Source organism: Poecilia latipinna, unplaced genomic scaffold (genome assembly GCF_001443285.1).
Source record: "Poecilia latipinna isolate Pla-1442-1.1 unplaced genomic scaffold, P_latipinna-1.0 Scaffold1655, whole genome shotgun sequence".
Taxonomy (NCBI): domain Eukaryota; kingdom Metazoa; phylum Chordata; class Actinopteri; order Cyprinodontiformes; family Poeciliidae; genus Poecilia; species Poecilia latipinna.
The window spans coordinates 53461-76385 of record NW_015114271.1 but is presented as its reverse complement, the minus strand read 5'-3'; the positions used below and the strand labels follow the sequence as shown (position 1 = coordinate 76385).

Genomic DNA, 22925 nt, shown 5'->3' with positions numbered 1-22925 from the left:
TTTTTAAAATAAAACATTAGTTAAAATAACTTACATTTTATGACTGGCTGCCAGTTAAATTCATCAACTTGCTTATCTCCTCAGGCTAGATTAGCAAGCAAGAAAATGTTTCTGGCAAGAAGAAGACCAAAGAACCTCTGCTGCAAAAAACACATCAGAATAAAATCTGATGTAATTAACATAAAATATTCAATATTTTCTTATACTCAAAAGAGGGGATTGTGATGAAAAAAATTATCTGGTAATAAAGTCATGATTTATTATCTGAAAATAAGATTTTCTCACACAAACTCATGGCCATCTAAAATCGCAAGATATGAGGGAGCATTTATTGTAAATAAGTGTTTGTAAAAGTTTGGATAAAATCAACATTTGAAAATGTGTTGTATTTATTCTGGTTGTATTTGCCTACTATTTATTTTCTTTTAACTAGAACATTTAAAAAATTTATTTTAACTTTTTTTATCTAACATTTTAGAAAGAATCTGAAAGAGCAAATACTTTATGCAGAACTGTTATTCTGAACAATCGAGGTCACATGACAGCAGTCAACATTTACACCATGGTTTGATGGTGTAAAAGTCCAGCGGACTGGCCAGATTGTACCAGATTGTACTGTTGCTCAATAACTTGTTGACAACACTGTTTGAGTAGAAAATGTGCAAGAAAAAAAATTTTTTTGTAAGGTTTAGTCATATTTCATAATAGATTCCATGATTTAGGTTGGAAAAACATAAATCATGTTCATGTGTTAGATTCATGTGTTAGTGATGCATTAAAATAAGAAAAAAACAAACTAAATGAACCTCTGTTGTGCATCTCTATTTGCCAGTTTCTCAATAAAAAAGGCAGAAAATGGGCTATCAGAGATGGAAAGTGTGTGTTATCAAGCCACCAGAGCATCAGTGAACAAAGAAATGAGTCTTACTTGAGGGTGAATTGTTCCACAGTGGAGTTGGGCATCAGGTAGAGCAGGATCTTCAGTGTTTCTCCAGGTTTGAGTGGTTTCTCTGGCAGCCTGAGGAACATGTTCTTGTCCAGCTGTTTGTCCACCAGCAGCTGCTCCTGACTGGCCTGGTAGAGGCTGATACTCCCGATGCGCAGCAGAGGGTGCTGTGATAGAGGTTCTCCCCTGGTCCCGCCGCCCCCTCTGTGACCCTCGCTGCACTCCCCGTCCAGATTGGGCTCGTGCAGCGTGTAGTACAGCTCAGCCTGCAGCGTCTCACTGGTTAATCCATCCAGGAGCCCGTCGCCAGAGCTTTTCCTGCGGCCCAGCGGTGCCACATTGGTGTTGAACCAGGACGGAGGCAGCTCCAGCTGCGCCAAGCACTTGGCCAGATTGCCCCTCATGCGGCAGGACGTCTTGATTTCCCGGACGTCCCTGAAGCCGTGCAGTCGGATGCATGGCAGGTTGTCCTGAGCCTTGAAGTCGTCCCAGTCACGGCCTGCAATGTAGAAGAACACCTGGACGATGGGGTTGTTGGAGAAGACCCTCGCCTGGACAATGAAGGCCCGCACCTTCCAGCCGACTGTCAGCTGGCCCGGGATGTCCAGAGGGCTGGCTGGCTGCAGCAGCTCCTTGGATAAAGCCTGGTCCTGGGCAAAAGGCCCAAAGCTTATGTTGATGGCGGGGAGGTCTTTTGTCTGGAAAACTACAAAACTCTCAGAGCGCTGCAGCGGATGTCCGGAGCTGCTGCTGCTGCTCCTGCTGCCACCGCCAACCGTTTGTCCTGTGATCTGGGCCTCCCGCAAGAAGAAAGCCAGTTGTGCATTGGACATTTTGAAGCTGGCAGGCAGATACACACTGGGTGGTGGAGGGCTGGCTGTCATCGCTGAGGCGCTGAACAGGACATCCGAGCTGGTTGGGGAGAGTTTACCTGCAAGAGCTGGGAAGAGAAAAACAAGGGTGATTAAACTTTCAACAGATTCTTTAAAGGTGACCTCTTGTGCTTCCTTGGGGATAGGTCAATGGGCTGTACAAAACATGTTCATTACATTGTTTGCACAAAAAGTTCATTTTCAGATGAGATTTTAGTCTGCTCAGTTCTGTCTATTTTGAGCTTTAAATCCAAATAAGATGCTGCTGACCATGCACCTATTCTTCACACTCACACGTTAAATAGATACAAAATAATACAACCATACTTCTTTGAAAAGCAGAAGTGGAGTCTGCTACACAACCAACAAGATGCAGCAAGTGGTTTCTGAATAGCAAGAACAAAACACTTGTCTTTTCAAGCAGCGAATACATCAATAAAACCAGCTGACCAGACATGCTGGAACTTTATTTAGTTTGCTAGGCAACAGGCAGAGTGCAATTTGGGTTGCTAGGTAACAGGACAGGGCGAGTTAACCACCAGGAGGTTATTTATTTATTTATTTTTAGTGACTTTTATTTGAGAGTGGTGATAAGTAAGTAATGAAAGAGGGGGAAGACATGTGGCAAAGGTCATCTGGCTGGGACTTGAACCTGAACCTGTGACCTCTGCGTCAAGGACTAAGGCCTCCATATGTGGGTTCTGCTTTACCCCTCCACCATGACAGCACCCCAACCAGGAGGTTCTTGAAACAACTTGTTTTCCAGACACCAAATAGCATCAACTTATTGGCAATAAATGACTATGTTTTTTTGTTGTTGTTGTTGTTTGCTTTTTTAAGCAATTGGGCTGCTGGAAGCACCCGAGACACAAAAGTATAACATGAAAAATGTGAATTTTGCTTAATAATTACTATGTAGATAGAGAATAGTTGACAAAAATGAATCAGGAAGAGAGACCTCTTTGTTGTGTCGGATGAGTGACAGAGTCAAACAGGTCAACTAATCAGATAATAATCTACTGCTGTCACACGTCCAACAAACAGTCTGGTTTATATTACTGAACTGTCAACAAGTCACACAAGGATAATTAAATTTAATATAAATTTGTATTCAAAATATTAGCAAAACAACAACAGGATGGTGTGAGTGTATTCCTCTATGAGGTCCCAGATGTTTTCTAAATAATAAACTTTTAGGGTATACCAGTTGCCGTTTTCTGGCCAATCAAGATCTTTAAAATGTTTGAATGTTTCCGATTTCGGCCGATACTGATTTATTTTTTATAAACATCAGATGTTGAAAGGTCACAATTCACCTTCAATGTTCCAATTTTATTTTATTGAAAAACACTGAATAGCAACTGTGGAACAATGCAAACTTGGCTAAACTTAGTTCTCTCAAATATAAATGAAATGTCAGAGCATTGCTTTCCAAACTACTATATTAACCAAAAAAATAAATAAATTATAAAAAAAGCAAAACTTGCACAACAGGTTGGATCACAGAGTTGTTTTTGAGCCTCTTCAAAGGCAGCATTTTGCCTTTACAAAATCATGAAGCTTGAGATTCATTGACAACAAACAAAACAATTTAAACCACCAATAAGGTGACTGGTGATTTAAGTTTTCCTTGCAGTACAAAAAGAAAGTATCCAAACACAGCAGTTTAAATGAAGATAAGATCGGTTTCACCCAAAATCAGAAATTGTGGATGATCAGTTGGTGCACGACTAGGAAAAACGTATCAAGATATACAGAAAAGAGTCTGAGCTCAGCAAAATGCTTTAAAATCAAAACTAAAACCAGAATATTGTGGACGAAAAATCTAAAAACTAATCCTTGATTTCTTGCTATTTTGGCTTTTTTTCTTCAGCCATTCATCAGCTGTAGGTCAACAAAACAAGTTCTACAGCACAGATGGGACATATGGACTTAAAGTTTAACAGAATATTTTGTGGTATTTACTGCCTTAGTGATAAAAGCAATGACAAAAGGGGATAAAAAGTAATGGGTTTTCATTTTAATAGATAATTAATTACTTAATCATAAGTACTGTTTTTGGGGGAAAAAAAAAAAAAAAAAAGATCAAAAACAAACCAGCACAGAACATCTTAGAGATAACTACAGGGCCATTACAATAAACATTTTCTCACTGAAGAACAAGCAATGACTTAAAACAGGTATATTTTGATACTCTCAAAGAGTGGGAAAAAAGGCCAAACTAATAATTTATGTCAAGATGAGTATGTGGAGTTTATCAGTTTCACAATAAAACTAGAATTTCTCATTTCTATACTATTGCTAAGTGGCACAATAATCGAAATTCCATGGTTACCTATGAGTGCAGTAATAATTTGAAAACACCTTTGCTTAGCCAAGCTATCAGCAAGAAGCCCCAATCAATTAAACAGCAGCATTTGCTGAAAAGGTTTAGTTTTCCAAATCACTCATTGACAGGTCAAATGAAAAACTGGTTCTAGGGGACGTAGGCAGTCCAACAGGTGACCATGTTTAAGTTAAAGTAGTCTGAAGCATGGTGGTTTAGCCATCATGATACAGAGATGTTTCTAATGCTATTCTACCAGGAATACATGACTTATATGAAGTTATCGCCTTTTGCTAAGCAAGAAATGCTCTTCAAATGGGTGTTTTCACAAGACGACCACCCAACAGAGACCAGTAAACAAGCAGCATCTTGGTTCAAGACCAGCAACATTGATGTTAGGGAGTGACCAGCCAAAGCCCTCGACCTTAACCCAATACATAATTCATGATGTAACATCAGACATCCTGTTTCTGAAGAGAAGTCAGGACATGCACAGACACTGTGGTCCAATCATCCTGGATCAGGAAGCCTGTTCACAAGAGTAAGAAGTCGGTCGACTTCAGACAACAGTTGCGAAGAAGTCCTCAGAGACTGTGCTTTTACAACTAATTATTAGTTCGGTGAGTGACGACAAAGCCAAATATTTGTAAGCAGCCCATTATTAAATTCAGCCATGTTTTGATCTGGAACAGACTTGGCAGTGTCCCCAAAAGCATTGTACGGAAACAAAAGCCTTGAAGGTTTTTAAGCTTTACTTACTTTTTTAAAAAAAACACACAAATATTATTTTTTCAACCAACTGTACATAATACACTAGCCTTAAGTCACAAAGTCAGAATCCTTCATTTTCAAACACCATTACCCTACAATTGTTGAGCGAATAAAGTAAGGTAAATAAACTTAAGAGTGAAAGAAAGAAAATGAGACATACTTATGAGAATTATCCAGAGTTGAGCACAAACACACAGTTGCCTGTCCCCATAGTCCAAATCAGAGATTAAAAGTCCCATATTCCAAGTGGTTTTATCATTGAAATCTCATCCTTTAAATCTAAATTCAAATTTAAAACCAAATCAAAGGTGTCCTTTTGAAGTAAATCCTCTTCCAAAGCGGTGTTACTCCATGTAAATCTGTTGGCTCTCTTAAAAATAAGAAATCCTTGTAGAATAAAGAATGAATGAGTGAACAAAACAGCTGAAAGCGCCGGCAGTCCTTCACTCGCTCCTGTCCTTGCTGCCAGCTACACAGAGCTCCTTAAACTTGTGCTTCTCTTGACGCCTTGAAGCTAACTCTCTGTTAAAGAGTGGCTCAGCCCCACACGGCAGCGCGGCGAGTCCCAGACTGTGCATGGCTCCGGGACAGACCCCGACAGACAAGCTGAGCCTCCTCCCGGTTGGTGGGCTGTACGAGGACTATAGACAAAGCCTCTGACGCTAGCCACCCCCCTTCCCAACTCTCACCCCCTCTACATCCCCACATCTCGCCACACCTAGTCTCCAGTCTATAATCACTGTGTTAGCTCTGGGTGATAGTCAGGACCCGCAGCCCTCTGAGGATTCAACTTACACCACACACAAGAAACACACTCCTGCCCGATTTATCTTCTCCCTCTCTGGCTCTCTGAACGTGTTCAGGCAGACTCATGTGAGCCAGAGAGAGAAAAAGAGGTGGGGGATGGATGTTTTGCTTGAATGCCTTAAGGCAAAGAGAGAGAGAGAGAGTTGAAGAGAGAGAAAGGAGTGAGGAGGAGAAGTGGTAAAGCAGGGATTAGATAAAGGTTATTGATGAATTAGCTTAGATATGCTCCTCCTTTCTCATACGTCGACCCCCCTTCAGAATGCTCCGGCCTCATGAGAACAAGGGGTTACCGGCACAGGGGGAGGGGTGTACACACTGCCATGCTGCCTCACTCACATGTGCCTGGAATTCCCATAGTGAAAGAGGAATCCACGGACCTGTGTGTGTTGGAGGGGGGTCTATAAGCTGAAAGGGAGCAACAAAAGACGGACACTTACACCCATGGAGGAGACCCGACAGAGGCTGTCTCCTTATTACCCCAAAGCTCTCTAAATCACAGGAATGTGTGCTCTCGTCTCGGTCGACTGACAAATCCACAACGTCCCACTCCAGAAGACATCCCACCGAGTCGTGCTCTGGGGTCCGCCATACAAAGCTCCCACCAGTGCTGCTGCATACTTTACAAGCCACACAACAACATAAAACTCAGACTCCACCACTAATCCGTGCCTCAGGAAAGGATCAAATATGTGCCTCACGTTTCAGGATACACACACTGTCTGCCTGCCAACTCCAATAATCAAAGTGGTGTATTTTTACCTACCCGCTGCTAAAGGTCTATATGATATCACTGCCGTGTTTAAACAGCGTTGCTACTTTGCTTTATTCCTCTCACTGTCTTGAGGTGGATGTAGCCTTCAGCTCTGACAAAACCTGAATCCCCAGATCTCCTGGCTCTTTAGCTACCTGTGAGGTGCCCTTGAGCAAGGCACTTCAGGGAGAGCATTTTTGAAAGGCTGAAAAACACCTGCTGCAGGTGAAATTTTTTTTTTTTTTTTTTTGTTAATGGGAGGGCAAAGGAAACTCAAGCTAGCACCTCATTATACAGCTCTTTTGGTACGAGTGACATTTACTGAACAGTGATTTGACAGGAAGAGAGAAGGGGAAGGCTGGGAATCGAACCAAAGACAAAGCCTCTGCATATGGTGTGCCTGCTCGGCCAACAGCACCTATACACAACTTTTGTTATTATTATTTGAGGTTTTTGAAGGTCATTCACTTAACATTCACAAATTTACTTTTTCCACATAATGCATATTATGTGCAAAAAGTACATTTGAAACCCTGATGTTTCATGTTCTCAATAACTATTGAGAGCAGAACTAGCTGAGATCTTGTCTATGAAGTCTGCAAACATGCTTGTGGCAGGAAACATCTGTGGTAGAGTTCAATGTGCATCAGAAACAACTTCAACTTTGTGCTAAGAATTGATTTGGTCCTACAAGGACCAGATATATATTAAAAGCATCTCCTGCAACCCACACTCCCACAACCTCACAAAGTGTCTTTCAGCCCTTCTCCAGACCCACAAGTACACATACACCAAACAACCATGATCTCTCTGCAATTTTGGTCCACTGTTCCACAGTCAGGACAAAATAAGCCTGAGCATCTTTCCAATAACCCTAGAGTAAACCTTTCCAGGGAAGACATTCCCTGATAGTTGGAACACACACTCCAGTTCCATCTGAACATTATCTTCCATTTAACCCAGGGTTGGTTCGCAGAGGCAGCATCCTTATCAGAGAGGCTCAGGCTTCCCATTCTCCTGTCACTTGGGTCAGATCCTCCAGGTGAAGCTTCAAGGTGATTATAGGCCAGTCGAGAAATGAAAGGACTGAGTCTTCCTGTGGATCTCCTCCCAGTGGGACAAGCTTGGAACACCTATACAAGAAGGCTTCTCTTGATGAATAGGAGCCACTATTGCACTGTCACCTCCCTGATGACTGAGCTTTTCACCCTATGTCAAAGGGAGAACCCACACACCCTGCAGAAAAAATTCATTGAGACAGTTTGTATCAAAGATCACGTTCTTTCTGTCACGACCCAAAAGTTTCTGACCATAGATGAGAGTAGGAAAGTAGATCAACCAATATTTTTGCCCTTTGACTCATGTTCTCTCTTCACCAGGACAGACCAGTACATCGCCTCCATCACTGCAGATGCAGCACCAATTGACCTATCAATCTCTTGCTCCAATTTTTCCTCATTTGTGAAGAAGACCCTATGATCTGGAAGATCCAGACCTGGAGACTGGAGACCCAGATTGGGTGCGACCTTTAAGAAAGGTGGTCAACATGCAGTTTGCAAAATCTACAATTGGGAAAAAGTTTTTTCATTTTTTTTAAGGATTTGTCTGCTCTGATGGCCTTTGACAGTTGTCAGACAGGAAAGTGAGTTGTGAGAGAGGGGGAAGACATGCAACAAAGGTCATTGGGCTGAAACTTGTGATGGCCCTGTCACATATATGGAGGCCTTAGTCCTCCATATGTGGAGGACAGGCTTTGTCAGAGCACCCCTGTCGAGTGCTTTACCCCTGTGCCACTGCCACACCTGGGATTTCTTTTTAGTTATATGGATTATGTGGAAAACAGAACAGAGAATGAAGTCTAGAAACTAAAATATTCCATATTCAATATTCAATTCAATATTCCATACTCATCAAGACCCAGAAACTACTCAAAAGTGTGCAGTAACATCTAGCCATTGCACATGATGTAGAAAGAATCTATGGAAAATTATGAAGCATGAATCTCAGTGTGCTTGCAGACCAACTGCAGTGGGACTTCATGACCACATGAATTGTTTCGGTTTCCCAGCAAAACACCTTTAAGTTGTATTGAAGCAATGTGAAATCTCAGGAGAGAATGTAAACAGTAGAAATAACGACCAGGTGGTGTACACATGGATGCACCCAAAGGTATGTAGAGAACTAAGATGTTCATGTTGTTTGGTTTAACGTAAAGACTAAATTGGAAGGGAGCTACTCAGTCCAGATACCATAGATCTGAAAATAAAAAAACAGTTCAAGTCTCTATTTAACTAGAGGTACGTTTTCAAAATTCTGTTTCCTTATAGTAAGAACTCAACAAGTGAAACCCAAACTAAATTCAAAACACCCACAGGTATGTGGCAATCTCTGCTCTGACTTGCTTGGCTCTTATTTTCTTCCAGGTGTTACCGTTTTCTCATGACAGTTGGGTTTTGTGCCCATCTTTGTACCATTACAAGTCCTTGTACTTATCCAGAGCCCTTATGATTATGTACACCGCTGGGTTCGTCTTCTAGGGTACAAAAGCAAAATGATGCAAAAACTGCGAGTGCAAGTTGTAACAAAGGAATAAAGTGCATCACACCTCTGTGAATCAGACTGGGTTCAGTTGGTTGGTGACTACAGGCAAAAAAATGGGTTAAACTGGCCAACTCATCTTTAAACTTGGCCAGTGTTCATTGCATTCTAATGTGCTTAATAGTAATTAGTAGTTGTAGGTGCAATAGTTCTTGGTTTACATTGTAGCTGGTCAAAACAATACTTAATATTGCTCAACTTTTGGTGAGTTTTTTTTTTTTTCATACTTAGCAGAAGAGACAGGCACAATGGCAAACATCTATTTATTTCTAGCAAATCATTTTGACGGTGACTTGCCTTATATTTTGCACAATACCAACATTTGTTTTTGTCTTTGTGTATGGATATTTGTAGTAGTGGTTTGTCTTGTATTGGATTAGAGAAACAATAGGATATTTCTCTATTCTAATTTAGGTACAATATGTCTTACTGGGTGCTGCGTAACTGTGTAAAAATATCAAAGTAATGTTAATTTTGCCCTGAAGGAGCAATATTTATTTTACAGCAGGCAAAATAAATACTGAACATGTCACGATTTCTATAATAAACACATTTCAAAAGATGCTGTTGACATTAAATATTCAGAGTTGTTGGTAATAACCCAAGAAGTACATACATAGAAAAAAAAACAAAAAAATAAGTTCAAAAATTAATTTAGACTGGTAGTAGAGTGCTTCTCTATTATGAACCACTTGACCCCTCAGGTCTTTATGGGAACTGCTCCCTCAGTGTTCCCAGGACTAGAACTAAATAGGCCGACGTAGAATTTACTTTCCATTTTCCTCTGCTCTGGAACAAACTCCCTGAAAACCTGAGATCTGCAGAAATTGTTCTTCAAATCAAGACTGAATAAATTTATGTTTGCATCAGTTTCAAACAATCTGATTAACAAACTGAAAAAAAATTGTTTGTTTCATGCAATGCTTTGCTTAAGTGTAAAACTGTTTGGATTACCTTGTGTAGGAGTGGAACTCTCTTATTAAATTTGCTTTTATGACTAATTAGTGTTAACGGGATGGGTATCATCCGAATGTTCTTTATTAACAATATTCATTGATACTATAAAATATTTTGCCAAGTCAGTACTTTAACTGTAAGATTCAGGCTAGTTGCTTTCACTACTTTAACATCTGCAGCTTGCAAAAACAATCCAGTCTGATTAATGAGAGAAGAACTAAGGAGCCACCTTCAATGCCGTCCTCCAACTCTGACAGGGGAGAGAAACAACAAAATACTCTGAGAGTTTGTAGAAAACAGCAGGACCTTGAATTCTCTGCACAGGATTTATAAGAAACTTTTCTTATGACTACATCTGAATTTTGAAGACTAAGGCCTGTAAGAAAAGAGTCTGTGAGGCAAGGAGAACATAAGTCCAGAGAAAATATTGTTTAATTCCGTCTTACCTTACTTTCAAACTGCCTGCCTTGGAAAATAAATATTCTGGTTGATAAACAGAGAAATGTAAGACTGCTTTGATACGTTAAATGTATATCTGGTAGCAGTACTCTAATATAATATTCTGATGTTTGAAAATGGAAGGAGCTCAAAGGGTATGTATTATGCAAAATTCACATTTTGCATGTTTTTCTAATTCCATTTCGGTCTCTACTGCTTCTAAAAACAGCCCAAGCACTCAAAAACAAAACAATTATTTTTGAAAATAATTTAATATATTTTGCTATCTGGAAAATGATCCATTTAAAAAAAAATCTTCCAAATGTAACATTACAAATCAGCAGGCACTGTCCTTCACCTAGCAACCCCAATGAACCCCCAATGCTTGGGTAACCTAGCAACCCAAGCAGAGCTCCAGCATGTTTGGTGAGCTAGGTTTACAGCTGTATGCGCTGTACAATGGCTGAAGGAAAAGACAAGTGTTTTGTTGTTGGCTTACCATCCAGAAACCACTTGCTGCATTCTTGTTTGTTGTGCAGGAGACTCTCTTAATGCTTTTCAAAGATATACGGTTTGCAGCCATTTTCATGAGAGTGAAAATGTTGAGTCAGGGGCGTGGCCAGCAGCTTATTTTGAACTAAAATGACAAGAGCTCATATAAAAGGCTCAAAATGGGCAGAACTGACCAGACCAGACATTCTTTAAGAATGTTTGGGGTTGGGTGTGCTGTGGTGGCGCAGGGGTTAAGCACAACCCACATATGGAGACTTTAGTCCTCAACACGGCTGTTGCAGGTTCAATTCCCAGCCTGGCAACCTTTGTGGCAAATACGGAGGAGAAAGTGGGTAATGAAAGAAGATCTTCTCTCATTACCCACCTTCCTGTCAATTAACTATCAACTAAAGGCAACTAGAGCCAATAAAACCTTAAAAAAATGCTTGGGGAAAAAATCCAATGAACATGTTTTGTATAGTTAATAGACCCACCCTAACCTGTTCAAAGAAGCACCCTGAAATAAATGCATGAACCTGAGCTGTTGGTTTTTAGAGGAAACAATGATAGTATCCAGATAAACTACAGATTAGATTGTATACAGTTGAATATTCATCAACTGTATATCAATTGAAAAATATTGTATTATCTGAGAAAGCCCAAAAGACTTACAGCTGTGATAATCTGCAAAGTACTGACTCAAGAGAGCTCAATGCAAATCCAAACCACACATTGAGCTTTGTAAAGGCATTTTTGAAAATGATGCATTTTCTTCATCAAAATGAAAATTATGTACCATTTTAGATTAGTCTCACAAAATCCCATTAAAATACAAGGTAACACTTTATTTGAAGGGGGTTGAATAAGACTGACATGACACTGTCATAAACATGACATAACACCTGTTATGAACATGAATAAGCCTTCATTAATATTTATGACTGTTGTCATAAAGCGTCATTCGGTAAATTATGACACTTTTAATACAAAGTTGACATTATTTAAAATGTCTTTGTTATGACAACTTGACATTAACCAGGAAATCATTACTGTTTAAACTTTACCTTTAATAACATAAAGTTACCTAATTTTTAAAGTGCAATCAGTAATACTTTTATAACAAATTTATATCAGTAATGATTTCTTGGTTAAAGTTAAGTTGTCATAACAAAGACATTTTGAATAATGTCAACTTTGTATTAAAAGTGTCAATTTACCGAATGACGCTTTATGACAACAGTCATAAATATTCATGAAGACTTATTCATGTTCACGACATGTTATGTCATGTTTATGACAGTGTCATGACAGTCTTATTCAACACCCTTCAAATAAAGTGTTACCAAATACATTTATATTTGTATTAGCAGTAGTTCCCGTATACCATCAGGTACCTTATTTAATTTCATTGAGCTTCTTTATGCAGTAGTATGATCTATAACTGGGCTGTATATTGATCAAACCAAAAGCACATTGTCAGTGGCGTCAGGCAAACCGCTGAGGACCGTGAACCAACACAGACATTCGCACATTAGACCTGAAGGTCACCTGACTATCACCGCCAGCCTCCTAATCCCTTTTCATCCCGATGAAAATGTGCTACGACAATGCATGCAATGAATGTAATAAAGCAAAACAGATCCTAACCCCTTCTCCGTCTGACGCCAGGGGTCTTACGGCCCCTTTCGAGGAGGTGATTACAACCTATGATGCATCAGGGTGTGCTCTTCTCATTTCACACTAACGACATCAGTGGACAGCTGGATTTGAAAAGGCGTAGCGGCACAGATGGGCTCACATTGTGAAACCTTATCGCCTCCTTCTTTAGTGGAGGTTCTATTAGACCTCAGGCCAAATTGAATTGAATCACTTCCTGTTGTGCTCCCATTACGGGAAACATCTGCTCTGGGTCTATGTGTGCCTTTGGTCAGGGAATAAGAGGTCCTTTCATTTCATCACATTACTTTGACTGAACTCAGTACATTTAAATATTGGAGCTGATGTAAATTCATCAGGTGTGAACTGTTTCACATGTCACATTACAACACAAATGCTTTGTTGGTTTTCTGTCAGATATATTTTTTTTTTACCTAGAAAGATAATTATGAAAGGGAATGAAATTAAACAGATCTGAGAAGAGTGGCATGCATTTGTATCAGTCACCCTGAGATATTTTGTAGAACCATATTGTGTTGCAGTTATAGCAGCAGGGTTTTTTTGCAGATCCTGTCACAAAACAAATTGCAAAGAAAAAATGCAAACTGAGTCAGACTTGATGGAAAACATCTGATCAATCATTTTCTCTACTGTTCTTTATATATCTGAATAATAATATTTAAAGGGGTGCAGATGTGAATTAGCTTTTCTACAACCTGGTGCAGCAAATGAAATGGTGACATTTGTTTGATCTGTATATTGTTCCTTTTTCTAAATAAAGTTCATAAGACGTGATGGTTCTGACATGAGACACTTTAAAATATATCAGATTCCATTGGTGCCAAAAGACGATTTAGATCCAAAAAAAAAAAAAAAAAAAAGAAAAAGAAACTTTTGGCAAAAAATTGCCTAGGTCATGATTTTAGAAAGGTGACAATATGGATTTGGCTCAAATCAGACATTTTGGGAGGGGTGAAAAAATCTGAGATGAACCGTTCAAGCTGCCATTAAAATGTCAGATATGAACTGAGTTTGCCTGCTGTGTAAACATAGTCTGAGTTTAAAGCTTGGGTATTACTTTCTAATCTAACTCTACTCTAAACGTCTACATAACTTTTTCCCTGCCCTGTCTGCTGTGTACCTTGATTTTCATGATGCTGCTCGATTTGTAATATTCTCCAAGAATCAGAGAACAATTGGATTAAAACAAAGTCTAATTAATGGACTTAATTGTCTATAAATTACAAACTAGGCGACTTATAGACAATTGGCTTTCTTGAGGAGCATCAGATTAAAAAGGGCTGAATATAAAGACAGAACACATTTCTGACTTCCACTTCACAATTAACCACTTCTTTATTTTGGTCTATCTCACATAAAACCCCACTAAAATGCATCAAACTTTGTGGTTGTAATGTGATAAAATGCCTAAAAATAAAAACACATAATGTAAACAATACAACATGTATGATTTCTTTGATTAAAATGGCATTAAAACCAAACAGGATAGCAGTAAGCTGACAGCTAACTGCCTTTAGATGGGAAACGTTTGAAAAAAAAAACCTTTTAAATAAATTTTATATTCCAGGGACAAAGCGCATTAAAGTTGTGCTTTTAACTCAAATAACCTCTTAAAGCACAGCCACCCTGTTCACTTTACCAAGGTATGCTCAAACACTCCAACTCTGAAGTATCTTTTGTGCTACTGTGTTTTTTTTTTCTTCCGAGGGATTTGACTGAATAAGGTGAAAAAGAAAATCCTTGTAGCGTAGTGAAATAAAACACCTAACTGTATGTCTCTCTGCCCATGCAAAAGCTGTCAAACATAAAAGCATTCTGCCAAGTCTGAGGACTACAGAGAGGAGGAGGGCAGAAATCTGATCTCTAGAACAAAGAGGGTAAATATATCTGTAAGTGAAAGGTAAGGATAAAAATTTTGATTTGGTTTAGAGGGACTTTTCCCAAACAGAACCGCTTTTGCTCTGGTCTGAGCACACCCTGGGTTATTTGGGCTGGGATTTCTGAGCCGCTCTTTGCCATAAGGATTGTGACATTGATAGTGATGCAGTGCAGGTTTGCAGAGTTTATAACTGAATAATTTTTTCCAGTTAAAAGGAAAGGGAAACCTAGTTTTATATCAACATTCATACATTTTTGCCAACAGTTGAACACAACTGTGCACCATTCCAGGCTTTCTACCAGCAGATTTTTACCATCGTTAAACATTAAACATTAAAATGTAATCTACAGCAAACATCATAATTCATGGAGATCTCATCTGTCATATTTTCTTCATTGTTTCAAATAAGATGAAACTCAAAGCTGACCCATCCTAAAACACCATCACTCCTACCGCACACCTCACCACTGACTCACTGCCCCCAAACTTTCTGCACCTTGACGATACCTCACCACAGTAAAATAATTTAAAATAATGTAAAATAATTTCTTTAATGCAATTGAGGTTGTGCAGCGATAATACAGTATCCTGATATATAGTTTTTCTAGATATATTCAGTATTTTTTTCAGGGCTTTTTGGCATTTAACTCAATTTGTTACATACAGAACATTCAAAATACCCTTTATTTTGTCTACCAATACATTCTGAAATATACAAGCTGCAATATTAGACAAAATGATCTTGTTTTGCAATTTCAAACATAATCATCACAATATAAGACATTTAATATTGGCATTTTGGGTCCTTATTGCCAATTTCTGCTTTATATTTAGGCAATTTAGAAAACGTCTGTGCATTCCTTATCTTATAAACGTTTAATAGATCCAAACTCTGTAACAATCAAAGCCTTTCATCTCAAAAGGGTTTGTATTATCACTCAATTAGCAGACTGAAATGCACACAGTATAAAACAAGCCTGAACATGAAAACATTACTAGCATCTTGGACTCCCAGTTTGTCTTTTTTTTAGTTCCCCTCTGTGTGTATTCATATCAACTAGCCCTGCATAGCCCTCTACCAAAGACAAGCTGCTGCTGGAATATTTCAAAACACGTCTCGCTTCAAGTTTCATCACTTTTCATCTTCATCCAAAGCAAAATTACATTAGTGCTTCAGAACGTTTGCTGGGTGTGTGTACAGTATTAGCATGAAATCAAATCACAGTGGTAATAGAGAGTGAGGTTTATCGCTTATTCTACTGACAATCTGCTGTGTATTTCACCTTGTTATGCCTTCCCTGAGGCATGTGAGAAACACATTTTCGTCAGATTTGGCTGATCTAGATATGAAGAGTGGCGTTGGTTTTCACAGCACATGAAAATGATGTTTAAAGGTTGTTTGAAAATGATCCCACACAACAGATGATTTTCATTGGATTTAAATAATACAATACTTAATTTAAATGTAGCATACTGTTCCTCAAGTTGGAAGTAATTGTTCTATAAATATACATTTTCAAGAGCAGGAAGCAGTAGTCATTATAAATAGGTATTTTACTGTCAGTCAATCTACAGCCGACCTGAGACTGTTACAGATTATAAGGAAAACTTTATTTACATCTCCTTGACCAGCAAGTCCATCATCCACCCCAACTCCATTAACAGCTCTGTTAAATACTCCAAGCTTGGTTTTCCACCAAGCTATAATAAAATGAGTTTCTGGTTTCACATCATCTCACAAATAACACTACATCCATGTGTTTTTTCTTTTTCTTTTTGTCAATATTTCTCAATTAAAATAAGATAATTTCAAGATTTGAGGGACAGGAGCTCTGGAGGACTGGAATTCGAGTTTTCTTTTGTCAAAACCTTGCTCAAAACAAGTTTTATTTGGCTGGACTGAAAATACAAATGGTTCTTTGGTTTGCAAAGGTTGCAGACTGCTGCTCTGGAGTAATCGCAGAGGGCTTCAGCTGACAGCATGTCTACTAGATATCATCATGGACAGAGTTACATTTATTTTGGTTAATTTGAGATTTTCAATTGACCAGTGCAAACCACTCCAAACCACTCCAAGTCAACCAAAAGACAAGACATAACTGGGTCTGGACAGAGATGTAGACTGGCTTACATACTGAGGTTCAACATGTGACGAAAAAACAAATCTGTATTTCCCAACTTGTCTGGTTTAAAGTTAAAAAAATAAAGAGAACTGTGGTAAATATCAACATATTTAGATCCTGTACTACTGAGCTCTTAGATCTGTGGTGGGCATACTTTTGTTAGACCGCTAATAGAGATACTTTTTTTGTTCATTGATTTAGCATTTTTGCTAACTTAGAAAATGTTTAGCACATGTAATTTAAATGATTTTTTTTTTCAGTTTAAGACATAAAGCAATATGTTATTTGGCTGTTTTTTCAGTGGAGTAAATTTCGACATCTATGCTGAAGTTTTGGTTGTCAAATTCTGAATTCGATAAGTAGTTATGAATTCTTCAAGTAGTTAAATGTTTATATTCATGCTCTTATTTTGAAATAGATGAAGACCATTTACACAGCACTTCTGTTTCCTCTCTGGACAAGTGGATGGAGTCAAACAGTTTGATTTCTGACCAGCGAATTACAATCTCTACTAAGCTTGAATTAGGCACCGCCTAAGCAAAATTCACGCAGAAACCAAAGTTTTAGAAAACAAAATAACTTAAGAGAAGTGCAGAGATAATGATCTGAAAAGAGTTTCCTCTAATGTTAGTGATATCTGAGCGGGGTTGAAAAGACACTTTGAAATTCACTTGCAATTTTGAATCAACCCCACCCTGTGGACAGGAAGTATCAGATGCTGGGATGTAGTCTGGCGAATCTACAAGGTCTCAATTAGTGGAGAAGAAACTGTTTTATCTGTTTAAGTCCTTCTAAGCAGCTACGGCAGTTAAGAGTGGTGAATTTTCCAATCATGTTCATGATGTAGCTTTTAATGAGGCATAATTTGCAGATTAGAAGGGAAGAATACATAACCAGTGCGACCCCATTAGAGGAAAAGGGAAACATTTCATCATTGATCTTTTATATGTGCTCATAAAATCATCCATAATTCATAATAGGAGAAGGCCTCACAGTTCAGCAGCCTGTTAAGATAAACCAGTTACTTGTAAAAGTTATACAAAGCTGTGGTTTCCTGATTAAAGGCTTGCTAGGTATCTTTCATTTACTTATGTTAGCCTCCCTGCTGCGTGGACTATGGCTGTTTGACATCAAATATTTACGAACCAATTAGCTAAAAGCAGAGTTTTAAACAGAGCGACTGCAGAGCAAAAGAAGAGACATTTTTATTTTCACTCTGAGGAAGTTCAAGACGCCATCACCCACCAGCTTCCTTTATTCAGCTTGCTTAGATCAGAAGTTTGTTTTGTTAACAGCAACAAGCTCAGTGTTGCAGTCAATCACAACTTGCCATAAGTTCAATTATAAGTGTATGCACCTGGTTTTACTTTATGCAAATCTATATTTTCCTCAATTCTTTATATTCAACAAGACTGAAGCAGACTCCCAGCACTCAGCCTTGGTAACTTAAGGTTTGGAAAACTAATGAATGGAGTTGGAATAGAGAGGATATGTGACTACATGAAGGTCATCATGGGAATTAGGAACGTTTGATTTTCAAAGCAACTAATTGGTGGAGCTTCATAGGTATCCTGTCCATCCAAATGTTCATCCATCTCCCCAATAGTCCATTTATCCATTCATCCAACCATCCAATTGTCCATCCATCCATCCATCTGTCCTTCCATCTAACCATCCAACTCTTCATCCATCTATCTATCCAATCATAAATCAATAAAATTTTACTTATGAAGCAGATTTCAGCAGCAAGGCATTTCAAATTGCTTCACATCAAACACAAAAATACAGAGTCATACAACATAGAATCAACAATCAAAACATGACATTAAGTGAAGTTCCATCATTAAATTCGTAGTTGATAACGTTTCAAATACAACTCTAAACAGGTGGGTTTTTAGTCGAGATCCATCCGATTGTCCATCCATCTATTTATCCATCTGTCCATCCAGTCACCCACCTGTCAACTTATCTATCTAATTATCTATCCATTTGTGGATTTATTAATCCATGACTCTTTCCATTCCAGTTTGCTGGTTTTGTACCCTGACCTCTGTAGCAATATCTGCTATGAATTTACTGGCATGCATTTAAACTTTCAATGTTTGCTTGAAAATGAACAAAGTTATTTAAATTTAGGTCTAGAAACAGAAGAAGTTTGGAGAAGGAAAACGTGGATGAACTGAGGCTGTAGGAAATGTGTTAGCCTTTGTTGCTGCCTGAATTTGCATCAGAAATGAACCTTCTGAATGTTAAGTGAACCATTACAGTAGATGAACGGGCCTGAAAAATCCTAGACGAAATTTTACATCCTTAGACTTATCTGCATATACTAAACTTATGTATGCACAGGGCTATACTGTCTAATCTACTCTATACTTTTCCCATTCACGGTCTATTTTCTTCATACATTTTCTTCCTAAGGAAACAAACAAAGAAGCTTTAACATTCAAAAGCTTCAGCAGGGATGGGATTTAAAAACAACATTAACATGTATCAGAAAAGACGACCCCTCAGTGTAAGGTTGAGAGGAACACAAAGGCTAGGAGCAGGGAGGTGCCCTCCAGCTATAATCCACATTCTGGAGTCTGTGAAGTTATAGATGTTTCAGTATGAGCAGTCTAGTCTCTGCTCACTGCAGCTCCCAGCATCGCCTGGCCTTCTGCTCCTCCACTGCCAAACAGAGAAACCGCCACTGCATGCATTAGTAGATGTATTGATGAAAGGATGCAAATGCCCCGTGGCAGAATGATTTGTGCCTGAATGCAATCCAAGGCTGACGTAATCTATAGGCTCCAGACACAGGGTTTCCCACAGGGAATACTGTGTGTGTGGTAAACTGAGCCCTGGAACATTATACAGCTGCCTCTAGAAGGAAGGATTTCCTTCACAAAAACAGTTCTGCAAAAACATTTACTATGTTATTTGATACCTAATGTCACACCAGGTGGAAATATATTCTATTATTTTAAAATATTTCCATTTTAATTGGTTTAAAAACAATAATATGCCCCATGGACATAAAAACCAAGGCAGATCAAAAACCTTAAAGTCAAGCCAAAATCAATCTACAATAAGAAAAAAAAAAAAATAGATTGTTATTGCTGACAACCTTAACTGTCAGACTAGACTATCATCTGCAAAATAATAAAGGACACAAAACTAGTCCCCTGAGGAATCCCACAAGAATTAAAGGTGAAGCAGCAAAAACAATTTAAAGGTTTTAAATATGAGCAACTCCTGAAAAAGGTTTAACAAACAATTAAGGCCATTTAATCACTTCAAAATCACTTTGATGCAATTTAAAACGAAATGGAAATTAAGTTACAGGAAGATTATTTTTAATAGTTTTGTATTTGTTTCTATGTTTTAGATTTAACTATATATCTCAGCCTTTTATGTTCCCACTGAATCCCCATTACTGTCAGAAAAGCATCAACCTCATTTTCCCACGACGATTACTGAATAAAGCTTCAGCTCATTTCTGTGAAGCATTATAGACACTTTAATTTAAAACATGACATCTCTTCAAATGAAAAGGGCACAGTGGAGACAGAGAACACACTGGTGTGAAAAAAAAAACAGGAAAACGAATGAAATGTCCCTTATGATTGCACTGAAAGAAAATATATGAAGTTATAGCCATGATGATGGGAGCACGTCTAGCATTACAGTCAATTTTCTTCAATTTTATTACATCATTTTGACCAATCTGTCAATGGGTTTGCCCTAAGGACTGCAGGAACAGTGCTGATGCATGCGATTTACCAAGACAAGATGGCTCACGCATTATTTGTGAGATAATTCACCATCCAACACTGGATATATATGGAAACAATCTCAATTAAGAGGAAAACAAAATCTCTTTACTTTGTAAAGCTAATTTCTCTCTCTGGCTGACTCTTTCTGGCATTTCTCGTAATCACTAAGTCTAATTAATGCAAGATGGTGACTTGTAGGTGCTACATTGGCAGTCTTTCACTGTATTCCACCAGATTTCAGCAGCACAGCTCTAATTGCAGCCCTTTGGGGATAATAAAGCTCAGCTGAATATTGGATCAGGAAACAACAGTACACCACTATACTTTTTATTGCCATGTATGTTTTTCCCCTTCTGGCGTCTGTCATTGCTATGTCTGGGAAGGATTAAGACAAACTATATAAAAGAGCTGCAGTAGAAAGTGTAAAGAAAAAAAAATATTTTCTTCAGCCTTTAGGATGAAAATGTATTGATTATTTAATCACTTTCCTACCGATCAGCAGCTAAGAAGCCAAAAGGTGGAAAAAAAAAAAAAAAAAATCGAAGGAAGGAAATGAAGCAGAAGAAAGACAACAATGCCCTCATTGTTAATTGACTGTTGACAGTAAATCCCTTACAAAGACCAAAATCAAATAGGCTATAGACAGGGACAATGTGGCCTGATTTATCCTTGTTGGAGCAAGTTGTAGTTTGATGCAGCTTAAAGGAACATTTTCTTACTCAGTAGCTTCAAATGTAAAATACTTTAGCTTGTACTAATTTGGAGAGAAAATAGTCAACATACAAAACTGATAGGTAGCTACAACAGAGCTACCCACAGAAACCAATGGGTATTAGTGGTACTAAAGTGATGGTGTCATCAGGCAGGAGCCAAAGCATTCAACAGACAAAATCATTAAGGGTAACATTCACACAGCAGGTTTTGATGCTCACTTTGTATTGCCTTGTTGCTGAAAATGTGTTATAAAAATAAAATTACCTTAACCTTTACCTCAGTTCTGATTTGTTGCTGTTTTTCTTGCATGATCTTTCATGGTACTAATTAATTGTGGACACTCTCAGACTTCTGTGAAAATGGCCCCAAATGCGTTGAACATGGAAAATGTTCCACTGAAACTGAGAAATTTCCAAGTTTTGTCAAGAATGTTTCTGAGATTAATCTCAAAATTTGAGTTTTCCCATGAAAATCTACTCTTAACCACTGACATCTACAATGGCTTCAATATGCAAACATAGGTCAGGGATGAACATAGAGAAAACTTCTGATAAAAAAAACATATTAGAGGTTCATTCAACTGGTTTATTCAAGTTTGAGTCACTGAATCTGGTAGAAACAAACCCTAATAACTAGCAGCTGCAGCTACAGCAAAAGTTGATTCTAGAAATTATTGAATCACTAAAGGCTGAAGAACAAATGTGAAAACTATGCCTCTATCATTGAACTATACAATAATGCATGTCTTTGTGCTGGTCTTTCACATAACATAATTAGTTTTTACCCATGGTGAGATTTTTTCTGAGTTCCCTCTAAATAAACCAGATTTAAGTCAATAAACTTTGTTGGTTCTTAAATGTTAATGTCTAATAGATTTAACTACAGTTACACTACAAGTGTAACAGCTGTTATTTAAATGACTGCAATGCTGCATTGAAAAGGAAGTTCCTTTCATTGTATCTTTGCTTTGATTATGATGGCAAAATACTATGCATATGAATATCCAGAAGGCTGTTTTGCATATTTTACAGTATTTTATCATAAAGCAGTATTCAAATGTTAACTTTAAGCTGTTTATGCCTCACGTTTAGTGGATTCTGAAGTTTATTAATTTTTTATGATAAAAGGCTTTTGTAGCAACAGTATGAGCAGCTACAGTTAAGCTCAGAAGTATTCATACTCCTGGCAGATGTATGTTTTACCAATATGTTTATTCAGCATGCCGTCCCCCACAAGATGCCACCCTGGGTGGTTGCCCATATCAGAAACTACCACTGACAACTGTATATCTTTGAAAATCAGAAGTGGAGCCTCCTGCACAACCAACAAGAATGCAGCAAGTGTTTTGTGGATGGTAAGTCAACAATTAATCACCTTTTCCAGCAGCCACTGTACAACGAATGCAGCATTAAAACCAGCTGACAAAATGTGGTGGACCTCCCCCTGGGTTGCTAGGTAACACCACAATGCCAGTTGAAAGTGATTTAACAATTGGCAGGTTTTTGAAGTGGCTCTTTTTTCAGACACCAAAAAATATTAACTAATTGCATGAAGTTGGGAGGTTTTTTTTTTTTTTTTTTTTTAAAGAACCTGATCTCTGGCTTTAAAAGAACCAAAGACCCAAGTGGAAATATAAAAATGTGCAAAATGTAAAATTTGCATAATAGGCCCCCTTTAAAGATTTGGGGCTCATCACTAAAGTTGAACTGTCAACCTACATTGATTGTTTAAAAAAAAACATGCAAATAACTTAATGACTGATTCCCCTGTACATCCTTTTTTCCTCCTATTCTCATTTCATACCAAGCAAACTTTT

At 38.2% G+C, this 22925-nt stretch overlaps 1 protein-coding gene across 1 annotated transcript in view; it reads right to left on the bottom strand.

The window, feature by feature from the left end:
- Positions 1–22925, bottom strand: part of LOC106964308 (transmembrane protein 132E-like) — a gene marked incomplete at its 3' end in the record, with an annotated part of 119536 nt that overhangs the window by 66538 nt on the left and 30073 nt on the right. Inside the window, exon 3 of the mRNA XM_015059727.1 lies at positions 929–1886. Coding sequence (XP_014915213.1) covers positions 929–1886 — 958 coding nt within the window. The remainder of the gene's footprint in view (positions 1–928; positions 1887–22925) is intronic.